Here is a 17556-nt window from a genome sequence, read left to right as displayed (position 1 = left end):
AAAACCCACTCCCCAATTACTTAGGTAGGGAATTACAGGTGTGAAAAGGAAGATATTTTCCCAAATCCCCAACTCTTACTTATGGGGCAGGTTAACATTTATGTTTAGTTATGTTTTCCTGCAATATTTCAATCGACAGAGTCACAGCAGTGGGAATTTCTTCTAACGTCACCGGTAACTTTACTGAGGATGACTCCGTCGTTAAGCAAAGCGGTTGCTAAGGGACACAATGATCTTACTTCAGCTTTCCTTTGCTTTACAAGCCTGTGAAGGTTGTGCACACAAGGGCTTGGTGTCAAGTTACTTTTTCATCACCGCTGTAATTGCAAAAAGTTGCTAAACAAGGACCGGCTGTAGTAAGAATTTCGGTAATCAGGAAAATAGGGGCGGAATCCTTTTCCTTCATAGTTTAATTTTCTTTCCTACAAAACAATTCCCAACACTGACAAAGACTTTCTTAGGTCATAGTTGCTGACTAAGATAAGTCCTCTATACAGTCCCATTAAGCCTTCCTTATTGGTCCTTATAGTGTACCCTAAAATCTCCAAGGATTAATGAGCCACGCTGGCGCAGTGGTGAGAGTGCAGTACTGCAGGCTACTTCTGCTGACTGCCGTCTGCCTGCAATTGGGCAGTTCGAATCTCACCAGGCTCAGCCTCCCATCCTTCCAAGGGGGGTAAAATGAAGAGCCAGATTGTTGGGGGGAAAGCGGCTGACTCTGTAAACTGCTTAGAGAGGGCTGTAAAAGCACCGCGAAGTGTGCTCTAAAAGCCTAACGGCTATTGCAAACTGCTAAGAATCTCTGAAACTGGGCAGCAAAATAGCAAATTCTAAGGATGCTGTTCTCTATTCTTTTCGCATATTAAACTCAAGAAAGCAAAGTGAAAGTTTGGAGGGCCCAGGGCATAAATTTCATCCACTTTCTCCAGATGTTACCCCTGCCTGCATTGCCCACCCATTATCCTTCTGGCGGCCTTCAGAAGCTGAAAAAGCTAATAAAATGCATGACTGCAAAGTGACAACGGTCACAAGTGGGGTGAGGAGGGGGAGGCGCGGTCACTCCCATTTTCATGCAGGGGCCGAAGAGTCATTTGTTGGGAATGGTCCCATGTAGAGAAAGACCTTGTGCAAAGCTTCAACTCGTTTCTCGTGGCTTTACAAGCAACTCACCCGAAAAACGACTTACTTTTTGACAGCTTTCAATGAATTCATCTATGGTAACTACGCCATCTTTGTTCTTGTCCATTTTCTGCCAGAAATGAAAAGGTTGTATAAGTGATTTCAAACTCTTTTTTTCCCAGATGCATTCACACACACACATATACATACATACACACAAATACATACACACACGCATATACATAATCTCTATCTCTCTATCCATCTATCTATCTCTCTAATCTATCTATCTATCTCTATCTCTATCTAATATCTATCTATCTATCTATCTATCTATCTATCTATCTATCTATCTATCTATCTATCTATCTATCTATCTATCTATCTATCTAGCCATATATACATACATACATGTATTAAGCAAAAACCAGGCAATCAATCTTCAACTATAACACAGAAGCACACAAGGGGAGAGAGAGAGACGCCCTCACATGGCCTCCCTTATATAGACAGCTTCTTAAAGTGGCAGTAACTCTGCTGACTCATTTGCATTTCATCATCTCAGTTTACAGATTTACAGCAGCTGGCCAGCTATTAAATCAACATTGCCTTAACAATTTTATTTTGCTTTGTTTCCTTATTTTAGACCTATTTGGAGGGTGATTCATGCACCAGACTTTTACTTTCCACTGATGTCGCTTTAAAGCATTCATAACTTAATGCCTAACTAGACCTTGGAGACAAATAGCTAATTTCGTCTTTACAAACAGCATAATCGTAGCAAACTTCATAACCATCAGAATGCACACATTACAGGAATGTTCCTATAGGATTTAGGTAAATCCCACCTGGAAAAATGTTTCCACGTGTTGCTTTGGAGCATCATCTCGAAGAGCAGGATAAGTGCATTTCCCCATCATATCATAGATGGCCTTCATTATGTCAAGCATTTCCTGGTGAGAAGCATAGTAAACCGATGAAAAATAACACATCGCGTTGATGGAAAATCCCTGACCTCTTTGGAGATCTCTAAAATCCTGCAATAAGACAACTTAACAGTGCGATCCAGGTTCCCAAATGTAGACCTTTGTTTTTTTATATAAAAAAGTTTTTTATTTTATTTTTGTTACCTAATGAAAAATTCTTTTGTGAAGAGAGTGTTGTCCGGATTCCCCCTTTAACATTTCCACAAACACATAATTCATTCTACTTTATTTCCAATTTTAGCCATATTACTTTTCTTCTTGTATTTTCCAATTTCTAATTTTTAACATATATAAACAATACCATTTATTATTCTTCTCTTTAAAAATAAATCAACTTATCCATCTATTTTCAATTAGCAACATATTTTCTTCACATTCAATTTTTTTATATGATCAGCATTTAACAGAAATATTTTACACATTTAGAAGTATTAGTATAACTCACAAACATCCTAATTTAAAACATACTGTTACCTTTCCTACAGTATTTCATTTCATTCTACTAATCCATTACCATTCTACTAATCTCCTATTCCTACATTTTCTTTTCTCTTTTTCTTCCTTTTGTATGTCTTATATCTTTTCTTCTGATTTTTTTCCCCTGTCGCTCTTTCCCATCTCCCCTTATTTTTTTCTTTATTTTTGGCTAAGTTCTTTTTCGGATACGACTTTCCTTTTTCCCCCCTCTACTCTCTTTGTGCCTCTATAAATCTCACTGATCTTCCCTTTGAATGTTATTTTCTATCTCTTTTTCTACCTTGTTACCTTCTTGCTCATTCACGTTACCTGTAGAGCTTTGTTTTAAAGCAATTCATTGACCTCTAAGGATGAAGTTGATCTGTTCTAATGGTCGATGGACAGAGTAACCCAGTCAGAAGGGATTTTGGAGGCCTTCGAGTCACCTAAAAGTCCATCTCTCTCCAGCATCTCATTGAAGCCTTCCTATGGCTCTCTTGAGGTGGTATAGGGCTTCCTGCCTGAGTGGGAGGTTGGACTAGATGACCTCTGAGGTCACTTCCAACTTGTGATTCTGTTATTCATATCAGAGAAGGTCACGAAAGGCTCTTCTCAAGATCAGCCAATTCAGTGGTTGATTTTTAAAGCAGGAGCTTCCGTGAAATTTCAGCGGAATCCATAAGCACCCAATTCTGGGAAGCCACCCAGGGTCACCTGGTAGGGGACACGGGAGCCTAAGAATTTAGAAATAAAATAAATCTAACCGTTTTATCTGCCAAACAAGATGACTTGTTTACAGACTTGCTGTAATGACTTCCCTGTGAATGCATAAAACTAGCAACATACAAACTTCGTGTCCAGAAAAAAGTTTGGCCCATCTAGGAAGAGCTTTGGTGCTCGATATGTTTGTAAGGGCATGAGGATGTAGGAAACAATCACAACTGAGCAGCAATTTTAGATAGATAGATAGATAGATAGATAGAAAGATAGAAAGATAGATAGATAGATAATATAGATGATAGATAGATAGATAGATAGATAGATAGATGATAGACAGACAGACAGACATAGAGTGATTGATATATAAATAGACAGAGAGAGAGTGATGATAGATAGATAGATAGATAGATAGACAGATTAGAGAGAGAAAGAGAGAAAGATAGATAGATAGATAGATGATAGATAGAGATAGATGATAGATAGATAGACAGAGAGAGAGAGAGATTAGAAATAGATAAATGAGAAAGAAATAGTAGATAGAGATGAAATAGTAAATAGATATGAGAGAGAGATGAGAGAGAGATAGGAGAGAGATAGTAAGATGAGAGTAGATAGATGAGAGAGAGAGAAATGAGAGAGATAGGAGAAAGAGAGAAAGAGATGGATGGATGGATGGATGGATGGATGGATAGATAGATAGATAGATAGATAGACAGACAGAGAGAGAGAGAGAGAGAGAGAGATGAGAAATAGTAGATGAGAGATGAGAAATAGATAGAGATGAAATAGTAGATAGATAGAGATGAGAGATAGAGATGACTTTAACCCCACCCGAATGGTATGACTGTTGTGCTTTTTTAATAATGTCTGTCTTCATGTTTGTAACTTGTTTGTCTCCCCCTCCCCCTGAACTGTGAGCCGCCCTGAGTCCCCTCAGGGAAAAGGGCGGCATACAAATAAAGTATACCATACCAGATGAGAGAGAGATAGGAGAGAGAGAGATAGTAAGATGAGAGTAGATAGAGATGAGAGAGAGATAGGAGAGAGAATAGAAATAGATGGAAGGATGAGAAATAGTAGATAGATAGACATGAGATTTATCTATATGTGGGAGGAAAAGTGTGTAATTAGCTTTGTGTTGGACTCCTTACCTCTTTTGTTATGCAGCCGTCTTTGTTTATATCATACAAATTGAAAGCCCAGTTGAGTTTTTCCTGCACTGTCCCACGGAGCAAAATCGAAAGGCCCATCACAAAATCCTAGAAGGAGGAGGAGGAGGAGGAGGAGGAGGAGGAGGAGGAGGAGAAGAAGAAGAAGAAGAAGAAGAAGAAGAAGAAGAAGAAGAAGAAGAAGAAGAAGAAGAAGAAGAAGAAAAAGAGGAAGAGGAAGAGGAAGAAGAAGAAGAAGAAGAAGAAGAAGAAGAAGAAGAAGAAGAAGAAGAAGAAGAAGAAGAAGAAGAAGAAGAAGAAGAAGAAGAAAACGAGAGACAATAGAAAACATGAAGGTTTTCGTTGCTTTAGGTTAACAGGCACTTTTGCAGCAGGAACCACAAAATAAACCCAGCTGTTTGATTGAATGCCTGTCATGTGACAGCTGAGTCATCAGAACAGCCTTTCTCACTTTGCCTGTTGGCTTCCTGGAAGCAGAAAAGCTTGGGAGATGACAACCTCTTGCAAGACTCCATCGAACCTTTAAAAACCCCTTAACCGCTTGGATCTTTCTCGTTGCCGTCATCGGCAAACGAAAAACGCTCCACTTCAATTGAATGAAAGTCAGAGTATATATATATCCTATTTCTCTTCGATGAGCCACTAGAATATAAACTGAGAGCAAACCCCACTTCTTACCTAGTTTGGGTCATGAAACGTCTACAAGAAAACCCCCAAGTTCAGAGAGCACCAAGGACCCCTCATGTCACCCCTGGGCTACAAATATTCTCCTTGGTTGAAGAAAACAGTAGTTTTACAAACTGCACTACTAACAGATTAACAGAGTCGGAAGGGACCTTGTAGGTCATCTAGTCCAACCTGCTGCTCAAGCAGGAGATGCTACACCATTTCTGACCGAGGGCAGCCCAGTCTCTTCTTGAAAGCCTCCAGGGATGAAGCTCCCACAATCTCCAAAGGCAATTTCTGTTCCGTGGGTTGATTGTTCTCCCTGTCAGAAAGTTCCTCCTTCTTTCCAGGTTGAATCTCTCCTATCCCAAGCTATGGACCCACCCAGCTCCCCTTTAGTGAGTAATTGTGTTATTGTGTGATTGTGTCACCGGAGGCAGCCATTTTTGTAAAAGTAGAAGCCACCCTGGGTTTACCTGCATTAACGTGGATCTGAGAGAAAGCGGGTAATCCGGCTGATTAGATGTCTTTTTCTACCTTATATGCCTTGGCGTACAAATACCGGATTCAATTAATTCAGCCGTGTAAACGTTTTGTGCCCGGGGGGGGGGGCAGCTTTTCCTTAGGAGGCACCCCAGAAAATCAATGCAATCAGCACATCAACCAGATCAGGAGGTTACTTGTCTGTTACACGGCAGACAAAAGCTAATTACAAAGAACAAATAAAAGGTCATCATTTTCTCTCTCTCTTTCCCTCCCTCCCTCCTTCCCCCTTCTCTCTGTCTCTCTCTGTCTTTCTCTCTTTCTGTTTCTCTCTGTGCATCTATCTCTCTCTCTATGTCCCTCTCTCTCTTTCTCTCTTTCTCTCCCTCCCTTCCTCCCCCTCCCTGTCTCTCTGTTTCCCTCTCTGTCTCTGTGTGTGTGTGTGTGTCTGTCTCTCTCTGCCCCTCTCCTTGTGTGTGTCTCTCTGTGTCTCTCTGTCTCTCTCTCCATCCCCCCTTTCCCTGTCTCTGTCTTTCTCTCTGTTTCTCTCTCTGTGTCTGTCTCTCTCTCTCTCTCTGTTTCTCTCTCTCTCTCTGTTTCTCTCTGTCTGTCTCTCTCGCTCTCTTTCTCTCCTTCCCTCCCTTCTCTCTCTGTCTCTCTGTCTCTCTCTTTCTTTCTCTCTGTGTCTCTGTCTCTCTCTCTGTCTCTCTCTCTGTATCTCTCTGTTTCTCTCTGTCTCTCTGTCTTTCTCTCTGTCTCTCTCTCTCTGTCTCTCTCTGTCTCTCTCTGTGTGTCTCTCTGTGTCTCTCTCTCTCTCTCTCTGTTTCTCTCTCTCTCTCTGTTTCTCTCTGTCTGTCTATCTGTCTCCCTCTCTCCAAACACCAGGGTATGCAGACAAGCATTTCCCAGCATCTCTGGGGATTTTATTTGTCCCCCCCACCAGACCGCACAAATAAAATTTTATTGCACGCACGGTTCGCATGAAGCCCAGGGGATGGTCCAAATTGGTGAGACCAAATGTGGTTTTTGGATCATGGATGGGCCTGTGCATAGCGCCTAGTCAGGAGCTCCTCAACCGAGGTCATGCCAAAATTGAGGAGATCAGAGTCAATCAAAGACACCCATTATTAATTATTATTCCTCTCTTTCTCTTTTACTGGACATTGAAGTCACTGGCATAACTCAGTTACCTACGAATATATCAAACTATCTCGTGAAAGGGAACATCCAAGATTACTGCTCTGCAGGTTTTGTTTTTTTTAAAAAAAAATAGTATTTATTGAATTTTCTAACATTTAAAAAACAAAACACAAAGGACAAATTTACACTTAGAGCAGCTTTTCCATATCGGTATCCATACCTTTCATAACAATCTTATTTACAAAAATATCATTATATGCTTATTTAAATGTGCTCCATATATTGTACTTTTACCATTTATACCTTAAGTTTTGTGTTTGCTCTCAAGCCAGGAATCCCATCTATTCCAAACTTGATAGCCCTTGGTTTCTTCCCTCTCCTTCATTCCCACAGAAAGTCTATCCGTTTCTGCACATCCATAGATGCTCCTTCCTCTAATTGGGTCTGGGGGAGTATCTGTTTGCTTCTGTAGGCAGTCTTCTTTTTTAGTATAAGTTTTGGAGTGAGCAACTAAAAATGTGAACCATGTGGACAGAAATAAGCCTGGCTAGAATCGAGAGCCTGTTCTGAACTTCTTAAAGAAAAAGCAGAACGTCACATAATAAATAGACCTGGCTAAGATTTAGTTTATCCATGCTGAGGATTTTGCAGTCCCATTGAGTGGAGGGAAGAGATCGGGTGAGGGCTTAAAACTGTTATTCTAGGCAGCAGGCTATCACGGCACCAACGTAAGATAACAACACAGGAGAATTGGAATTTTTAGCATATTAGCAAAATCCCTTCGGTGGCTCCTCTGAACTCCTTCATGAATAAATAAATAACGGCGTATTTAATCATTTGCAGACTTCTCAGTTTCTACATTCATAAAAAAAGTGTAAACAACGAATGTGCAAATACCGACCTCCTGATACCTTCAAATGTTTTACTAACTTTTGGAGGCTTTACATTTTTATCTTGATCGTAATGTTTGCTTCCTAGGTGTGTGTATCCTTTCCCCCAGGTTTCCCGATATTCATCCCGGATTTTATTTCCATAGCAGCCCTCCTCTGGGTCAGGATGTTAGAGTCACCGTGTGCTTAGCATTATTTATAAATAATACATAAGTACATAAATTAAGGCGTGCAGAGGATGTGACAGTTCCAGAGTCATCAAGCCAGCTTTCACGGCTGATGGAGCTTTTCCTCTTTGGTCTTGGTCCAATAAATTAATTACTCCACTGCCCTGCATTTACTATGGTGGTTTAAACCAGCAGTTTGCATGTAAACAACAACAACAACAAACCCTTGGCCTGTAAATATATTTGGTTACCTCCATGACTCTCCAACCCATGCACTTTGGGAAGCCTCTCACTGCCTGCACATCACTTGTAAAAACATTAACCAATCACCTCTTCCTAGTGGAGTATTTAGAATTGGAGAAGACCAAAAAGTTTTTCGATGAGTCAAGGACCTTGGAGCCCTCATCTCAAACGATCTAAGTGCCAGAGCTCACTGTAACAGCACCGCCAAAAAGGCTTTAAGAGTTATTAACCTAATCGTATGAAGCTTCTTCTCCGGGAATATCGTATTGCTAACTAGGGCAAACAAAACCTTTGCCAGACCAATTCTCAAATACAGCTCGCCTGTCTGGAATTCGCAATGCATATCGGACATTAATGCAATTGAAGAGAGTCCAGAGGTATTTCACGAGAAGAGTCCTCCACTCCTCTGCTCACAATAGAATCCCTTAGGCCACCAGGCTCGAAATTTTGGGCTTGGACAACTTAGAACTACGTCGCCTTCGGTCTGACCTGAGCGTAGTACATAAAGTTATCCACTACAACATCCTACCTGTCAATGACTACTTCAGCTTCAACCACAATAACACACAGGCAAACAATCGATACAAACTCAAGGTAAACTACTCCAAACTGGATTGCAGAAAATACGAGTTCAGCAACAGAGGGGTCAACGCCTGGAATGGTCTATCCAACTTCGTAGTTACATCCTCAATCCCCCCCCCCCCAATAGCTTCAACCTCAAACTGTCTACTATTGACCTCACCCCATTCCCTAAGAGGTCCGTAAGGGGCATGAATCACCTCACCATCCTGCCTTCTGTAAATAAGAATGACACTTCAGAGCTCAGGAGAAACAATTCCCTTTCATTTAGCTCTTGAAACAAGAAGGAATTGACAGAGGGAAGATGATAATTGGGAGATAATGAAAGTTTAAACCTAAATCCCTGATTGATTAAAATCAGGCCCTCTTTTCCTTCGCTAATTGAATGTTTTCTGATTGTATTAAAATTCTTTCCATCACTCTTCTGCTGAGGGAATATTGATCGGAGAAGGGATTAAAGGAGAATGTTGACTAGATAGAGGAATGAGGTGTGGAGAACTGGAAAATCAGGACTTGAACTTTCTCAAGTAATTTAATAATAATAATATTAATACTACTAATATATTAGTAGTAAGAATTGGGTTCACCCATTATACCTGCTTACGAGCAACGTGGGAAGCATCTAACCTTTTACAAGACTTTGGGCTCTGTATTATACCACAGAAATAAATAACAGTAATAACAAAAGCCGCCTTACCTCAAAACTCACACATCCATTGTGATCTGTGTCAAATGCGTTGAACAGAAAATGTGCATATGTTGTAGAATCTGGAATTAAAAAGATTGAACCTTATGAATTGCGCATTAAAACTTAACACTTTGAATAACCACGTTCTACCTTTTCCTTACCTCTAATAATTATTCTTATTAATTGGGGAGGGGTGGAGGTTAAGCCATTATTTGATTATTGTTAAGCAATTATACTTATAAAAAGTTCTCATCCTTCTTATACTTTGCATGATCCCAACCACAGATATCATACAGGGTGTTAAAAATCCAGTTATTATTTATGGAAATTACACAGTTGAGTCTCCACTCATATTGGAGAATAGAAACCAAGACACGTCAAGGGGATGATTGGAACAAACCACACATAGGTGCATGTTATTCTGTGCTTCATATCTACTATTCCAGGTGGTTATTTCAGGATTCAAATTCGGAAGGATGACAATGCCACTGTCATTTTTAAAGCACATAGTTGTTTGAAGGCCCATCAAACTGTTATAAGAAGTGTCATTCGGAGCCTAGACAAGGGGCATTACTCCTAATTAGCTAAATAAAAATGGTTACATTTCCCATGGAATTCAGTCAACTTTAATACTCTTGTTGGCTCAAACTTCCTTCCTACCAATATGCTGCCACTCCAAATTGCTCTCTGAAGCTTATATGTGCAACTTTTGAGCTTCTTCCTAATCTCCATCAAGGTTGTAACACGTTTCAAATAGAACATAGAATAATAGAGTTGAGGGGGACTTCGGAGGTCTTCTAGTCCAACCCCTGCTCAAACAGAAGGCCCCATTTTGTTCCAGACGATGGTTGTGCAGTCTCTTCTTGGAAGCCTCCAGTAATGAAGTTCCTACAACTTCCAAAGGAAACTTCTGTTCCATGGGTTGATTGTCCTCACTGTCAGGAAATTTCTCCTTATTTCTAGGTTGAATCTCTCCTTGGTCAATTTCCATCCATTGATCCTTCTCTGCCCTTCGGGTGCTTTGGAGAATAGGTTTCCCCCCTTCCTCCTCTCTGTGGCAGCCCCTCCCTCAAATATTGGAAGACTGTTCTCCTGTCTCCCCTGGTCCTTCTCTTCCCTAGACCAGCCGTGCCCAGTTCCTGCAACCGTCCGTCGTGTGTTTTATCCTCCAACTGTTGGTGTTTCCAGAGTCTCAACACTATTTTTGCATTGTGGTGACCAGAACGGGATGCGGTACTCCAAGTGGGATCTTACTAACGCTTTGTAAAGCAGTACCAGAACTTCACATGATCTTGTGATGGCGAACCCATGACACGTGTGCTGGAAGTGGCACGCAGAGCACGTGAGACGTTGATCGCTGCTCTTCCGGGTTCCGGAAGCTGTTTTTCATGATTGGGGAGCAGGGGAAACCAGAAGAGCAGCCACCCAGTGTGCATGTGCGTGCCAGGCGGCTGCTCTTCCGGTTTCTGGTGGGCGGAAGCACGGGCTTGCCCCCGTTTCAGCACACGGTGTAGAAAAGGTTTCCCAAGGCTGATCTAGTTCATTTAGTCAGAAGGCACCCTTATGACCCCCATCCCCTCACCAGAATTCAGGTGTTTGGCCACCGACTCATATTTACAACAATTGCTGTGTCCCAGACGTCACGCGATCCCCTTTTGCCAAGGTGGCGCAGTGGTTAGAGTGCAGCACTGCAGACCACTTCAGCTGACTGTTATCTGCAGTTCGGCCGTTCTAATCTCACCGGCTCAGGGTTGACTCAGCCTTCCATCCTTCCGAGGTGGGTGAAATGAGGACCCGGATTGTTGTTGGGGGCGATATGCTGACTCTGTAAACCGCTTAGAGAGGGCTGAAAGCCCCATGAAGCGGTAGATAAGTCTAACTGCTATTGCTATTTTGCGACCGTCTGACAAGATTCACTTAACGATTGTGTGACTCACTTAATAACTGCAGCGATTCCCTGAACAACTGTGGCAAGGAATGGGGCAGAACTCACTGGACGAAGGTCTCTCTTAGCAACACAAGTGTGTTCCTCGGTTGTGGTCGTAATTTGAGGACTACCTGTATAGTTAGTCAAGAGGGCCCCGTGCTTTGCACCAGCTGCAGCTCCCAAGGATTCCCCAGAGGAAACTCCAAGGAGGAGGAGCCTCCCAAGGTCATGCATGAAATCAGCTTTTTATTTTTATTCTCTTACCGGTTATACATTCACATAGTCATTGTTCTTATTTACATTTATCACTTTTGCACATTTGTCTTTCCATATGAAAGGTTAAAATAAGACCTTTTTCGTCTTATCACCACCCTATTTTTTTCTTTTCTTTTCTCCCTCCCTTCTCTACTTCCTTCCTTCCTCTTCTCCTTTCCCTTTCCTTCTTCCCTTGCTTCTCCCCTGCTCTTCTCTTCCTCTTCCCCCTCCTACCTTCTCGCCTTCTCTTTCTATCCCTTCCTCTCCTTTCCACTTTCTTCCTTCTCTCCCCTTTCCTCTCCTCCTCTCTTCCTTTCCTTTTCTGTTATTCTGGTTGTCTCTTTTCCTCCCTCAATTGGTGCATTTTCAGGATGGTATTCCCGCAAACCCTGTTATAATTTTATGCTTGTCCTTTCCTATTCCCCTTTCTTCATTACCATGCCCTAGCTATTTTTTCCCATCTATGTCTCATTCTCGAACATGAACATATATATTAATACTTTCTTTTCTATTCCCCCACCCTCATTCAAAAGTGTCTCATCTGGGTTCTGTATCTCTCTCTTGCTTTCCTTTCTAGATTTCTTTCTCTAATCTTCGACATGTCTTGAAGTCCACCGATTCCTCTTTATCCTTTATTGTCAGAGTTAGCCTGTTCATCCCTGCACAGTCCGAATCTGTCTCATCAGTCCCACCTGGGCCACGCCCCTTTCTCCAGCCACCCCTCTGCCAGCCCAGCTAAGTTCCAGGTCTGTTGTCCACCTTTGAGAGTGAAACATTTCCCTAGCTGGATAGGAAAACCCTAACCCTAACCCACACCACTCCAGGGGAAGGAAACTGCAAAATCCCCATTCCCTCTCCACTCCAGGGAAAAGATACTGCAAAATCCCCATTCCCTCTCCACTCCAGGGAAAGGATACTGCAAAATCCCCATTCCCTCTCCACTCCAGGGAAAGGAAACTGCAAAATCCCCATTCCCTCTCCACTCCAGGGAAAGGAAACTGCAAAATCCCCATTCCCTCTCCACTCCAGGGAAAGGAAACTGCAAAATCCCCATTCCCTCCCCACTTCAAGGAAAGGAAACTGCAAAATCCCCATTCCCTCTCCACTCCAGGGAAAAGATACTGTAAAATCCCCATTCCCTCCCCACTTCAAGGAAAGGAAACTGCAAAATCCCCATTCCCTCTCCACTTCAAGGAAAGGAAACTGCAAAATCCCCATTCCCTCCCCACTCCAGGGAAAGGATACTGTAAAAAGAGCCGAGGTGGCACAGTGGTTATGGTGCAGTACTGCAGGCCACTTCAGCTGACTGTTATCTGCAGTTCAGCGGTTCTAATCTCACCGGCTCAAGGTTGACTCAGCCTTCCATCCTTCCGAGGTGGGTAAAATGAGGACCCGGATTGTTGTTGGGGGCGATATGCTGACTCTGTAAACCTCTTAGAGAGGGCTGAAAGCCCTATGAAGCGGTATATAAGTCTAACTGCTATTGCTATAAAATCCCCATTTGTTCCCCACTTCAAGGAAAGGAAACTGCAAAATCCCCATTCCCTCCCCACTCCAGGGAAAGGATACTGTAAAATCCCCATTCCCTCCCCACTCCAGGGAAAGGATACTGCAAAATCCCCATTCCCTCCCCACTCCAGGGAAAGGATACTGCAAAATCCCCATTCCCTCCCCACTCCAGGGAAAGGAAACTGCAAAATCCCCATTCCCTCCCCACTTCAAGGAAAGGAAACTGCAAAATCCCCATTCCCTCTCCACTCCAGGGAAAGGATACTGTAAAATCCCCATTCCCTCCCCACTTCAAGGAAAGGAAACTGCAAAATCACCATTCCCTCCCCACTCCAGGGAAAGGATACTGTAAAATCCCCATTCCCTCCCCACTTCAAGGAAAGGAAACTGCAAAATCCCCATTCCCTCCCCACTCCAGGGAAAAGATACTGTAAAATCCCCATTCCTTCTCCACTCCAGGGAAAGGATACTGCAGAATCCCCATTCCCTCCCCACTCCAGAGAAAGGATACTATAAAATCCCCATTCCCTCCCCACTCCAGGGGAAGGATACTGTAAAATCTCGTTGTTGATTCAGATGTAATCCTCCAATCAAGGCTGAATGCCCCTTAATTCTTTAAGCCTTGGGCGCTTTCTCTGACTCAAAGCGACTTAACAGTCTGAATCCGAGTGATTGGAGCTGATCGGTATTTGCACAATTAACATTCTGGAAAGTGGAAGGAATAAACAGCCTCGGGGTCTTACGAGATTCAGGCCAAGCAAACCGAAATACTTATTTTTACAATATTATTAGCGTCCGTATTTAACAGGGCAATCCAGGCCCAGCAGGTTGCAGGTACTGTAGAAGTAGTAAACACCAGAGCAGGACAAATAATAAGGGGGAAAAAACTAGAGAACAGAGGTGAAAACTACCAGCCATTAAGTTGCTTTGGAAGTTTCTGGACAACTTGGAGATGGGGAGAAATAGTTTAAGCAGAGACATCCCCCTGCCAACAAAAGTGCGCCTAGCCAAGGCTGCGGTTTCCCCAGTTGCAATGGATGGCTGTGAAGGTTGGACCACAAGGAAGTCTGAGCATCAAAGAATGGAGGCCTTTGAACTCTGGGGCTGGAGAAGAAGACTCCTGCATTGAGTCCCTTGGACTGCAAGGCCATCCAACCGGTCAGTCCTAGAGGAGATCCACCCTGACTGCTCTTTAGAAGGCCAGATCCTAAAGAGGAAACTCAAAGACTTTGGCCACCTAAGGAGAAGGAAGAAGGACTCCCTGGAGAAGAGCCTCATGCTGGGAAAGATGGAGGGCAAAAGAGAAGGACTGCAAGGCCATCCAACCGGTCAGTCCTAGAGGAGATCAACCCTGGCTGCTCTTTAGAAGGCCAGATCCTGAAGAGGAAACTCAAAGACTTTGGCCACCTGATGAGAAGGAAGAAGGACTCCCTAGAGAAGAGCCTCATGCTGGGAACGATGGAGGGCCAAAGAAGAAGAAGGGGACGGCAGAGAAGGAGGTGGCTGGATGGAGCCACCCAAGCAGCCGGCGTGAGCTTCAATGGACTCCAGAGGATGGTAGAAGATAGGAAGGCCTAGAGTTTGGAAATGAAGAAAGCTAAAAAATAAGTAGATACACTGAGAGATATAAATAAGATGAAAACTGTTAGTATATGTATGATGAGAATAATGATGTTTACTGTTGATATGATGTTATTACTAGAAGATATTAAGAAGAAAAATTGAGTGTTTTATAACGCTTAAATGCTTAATATATTATAATACTAAACTTAGGGAAATAATGTTCATATGAACGTGAAAGATGTGGCAAAAGAGGAACGATATGGCACAGAGAGGTTTCTACTCAGATGACACTCGGCATAAGGAAAGTTGGAATGTCTATCTTTGTAACCAAAAAATAATAAAACTCTTTAAAAAAAAAAAAGAATTTGGCAGAAATCGCAGCGAATTTGGGGAGGATAGAAGAACAACATAGTGAAATTGTGCAGAAGAAAAAGCCAGGAGAATTTGTTCAGGAAAACGAGAAGGAAAAAGAAGTTTATATAGTAGGAGAAGGCCTGGAGCACAAGGATTGCGGCATTGGGATTGTGAGCTGATAAAACGTCCTGCTTAAGTAAAAAACAGTTGTGTGGTTTCAGTAAGAAGGAGCCATAATAATAATCAGAAAAAACACCGAGTTGGCTGCCTTATTATCCACACTGTACCGATTGATGCCAAGAGCCGGGGATTATTTACCGATGGTGGAAAGCTGTCAAGTCGGTGAAGGGAAAGGAAAGCCACGTGCCGTGCGAAAGAAAGGGAGGCCCATGGAGATCAGTGGGGGGGCCACACATTTGCATCAACCGCAGGCTTTGAACGACACATTTCAATTGATTCTGGGTTTCTCCCTGCCTATCCGAACATCTCATTCTGTGGGGGAGGAAGAATAACCCCCACGGAGAGCTTATAAGGAATCATTTTGAAGCTTTGCCAGTTCTCATTAGGTGACTGCGAATAAGAAGAGATTTGTAGAATTTCTTTTCTCCTTTAAAGCTCCAACTTGCATCGACTATTAATGGAAGAGTAATTCTTTATTGTCAGGGAGCCCACAAGAAAGAAATCTCTCTTTTTCCCCCTTAACAAGTCACAGCACCACTTTTCAACTTTTGAAGTTTTGATAACGGCAGGAGAGACGAGAGCAAACTTTTCCCTTTTCCAAGGAGACCCAACTTTGCTTGGCCCCCCAAATTTAGGAATAGTCCGAATGTGAGGAATAGTGATGGGTGAATACAGTCCATATAAGTCTATGGAGATTCTCCATCATCCAAGTCAGGGTTGTCCCAAAGGTGCTTTTTTTCAAGAGGCAATTGGACTTCCTTTGGAGTTGGAGTTGGAGTTGAGTTTGAGTTGAGTTTATTTATAGGCCGCCCTTTTCCCTGAGGGGACTCAGGGCGGCTAACAACTTGTATGGGAGGGGAAGACATACAATAACATAAAAACACAATATATAATTAAAACCAAGCAACATTCATACAACATTCGGGTGGGGGCGGACTATGGTCTTACCCCCAGGCCTGGCGGGATAGCCAGATCTTGAGGGCTGTGCGGAAGGTCTGAAGGGTGGTGAGGGTACGAATCTCCACGGGGAGATCGTTCCAGAGGGTCGGAGCTGCTACTGAAAAGGCTCTCCTCCGCGTAGTTGCCAGCCGACACTGGCTGGCAGATGGCACTCGGAGGAGGCCTAATCTGTGGGATCTTATGGGTCGAGAGGAGGTAATTGGCAGGAGGCGGTCTCCCAAGTACGCAGATCCACTACCATGAAGGGCTTTGTAGGTAGTAAGAAGCACCTTGAAGCGCACACGGAGATCAACAGGTAGCCAGTGCAGCTTTGTTTTCCCTTGAAGGCGTTTCGCTTCTCATCCAAGAAGCTTCTTCAGTTCTGGCTGGAATCAGAACCAAGGAAGCTTTTTGGATCAGAAGTGAAACGCCTTCAAGGGAAAACCAAGGAAGCCTCTTGAAAAAAAAGCATCTTTGGGACACCACAGTCCCCAATTCAACATTTTGGAGAAGAACGGATGGTCCCAGCATTACAATGTATGCGTCTGGATTATCTGGCTTAATTTTTGAAGCCGCATTTCTTTTTCCCAACCTCTCCAATTCCTGCTTTTCATACTACATTGCCTAACAAAGATCTTGGTAGCAAGCTGGGTATTAAAACCTAATAAAAGGATATCTATTCCTTTTTTTTTGTTTTCTTTATTCCTACTGTTTTGTTTATAAGACCCTTTAAAAAAGAAACAAAACATAATAATATTCATTGCAGCTATTTTCCTTCGAAACTTAATTATGGCTCAAATATAATTATAGTCATTATGATGCAAGACATTCAAATTTGATATTCTATTATGTGTGCATGTTTAAATACAACATACTTTGCTCTCATTCTTTTAGTCTTCATTCCTAGAATGTAGATCTATTTAGTTGTGTAAAAAAAAAACACCAGAAGCTAAAAATAGAGATGTTCCACCTGCATATTGGTTAATCACTCTAAAAGAGAATCACCAATTAAGGCATCCATCCTTGCGAAAATCTTCTCCAGGATTGCAAGATTACCTGTTGTGACTTCAGAATCACATGTGCAAAAGTTGGTTTGAAACTCAACATTAAGACGACTAAGACAATGGCATCTGGCCCTCTCAATTCCTGGCAAAAAGATGGGGAAGAAATGGAGGTGGTGACAGATTTTATTTTCCTGGGTTCCAAGATCCACGCAGATGGGGAGTGCAGCCAAGAAATCAAAAGAGGCTTTCTCCTGGGGAGGAAAGCGATGGCAAATCTAGGCAGCTTCCTAAAAAGCAGAGACATCCCCCTGCCAATAAAAGTGTGTATAGTCAAGGCTGTGGTTTTCCCAGTTGCAATGGATGGCTGTGAAGGTTGGACCATGAGGAAGGCTGAGCACAAAAGAATGGAAGCCTTTGAACTCTGGGGCTGGAGAAGACTTCTTCATTGAGTCCCTTGGACTGCAAGGCCATCCAACCGGTCAGTCCTAGAGGAGATCAACCCTGGCTGCTCTTTAGAAG

The 17556-nt window shown here is 42.7% G+C and overlaps 1 protein-coding gene across 1 annotated transcript in view; it reads right to left on the bottom strand.

The window, feature by feature from the left end:
• KCNIP4 (potassium voltage-gated channel interacting protein 4) overlaps positions 1-17556 on the bottom strand; it is a 32988-nt gene that overhangs the window by 1689 nt on the left and 13743 nt on the right. Inside the window, exons 3-6 of the mRNA XM_032224336.1 lie at positions 9316-9386; positions 4433-4540; positions 1968-2072; positions 1187-1249 (exon numbers count right to left, since the gene is read on the bottom strand). Coding sequence (XP_032080227.1) covers positions 1187-1249; positions 1968-2072; positions 4433-4540; positions 9316-9386 — 347 coding nt within the window. The remainder of the gene's footprint in view (positions 1-1186; positions 1250-1967; positions 2073-4432; positions 4541-9315; positions 9387-17556) is intronic.

Source organism: Thamnophis elegans, chromosome 9 (genome assembly GCF_009769535.1).
Source record: "Thamnophis elegans isolate rThaEle1 chromosome 9, rThaEle1.pri, whole genome shotgun sequence".
Lineage (NCBI taxonomy): Eukaryota > Metazoa > Chordata > Lepidosauria > Squamata > Colubridae > Thamnophis > Thamnophis elegans.
The sequence above is the reverse complement of the archived record's forward strand: the minus strand, read 5'-3'. Positions and strand labels throughout refer to the sequence as shown.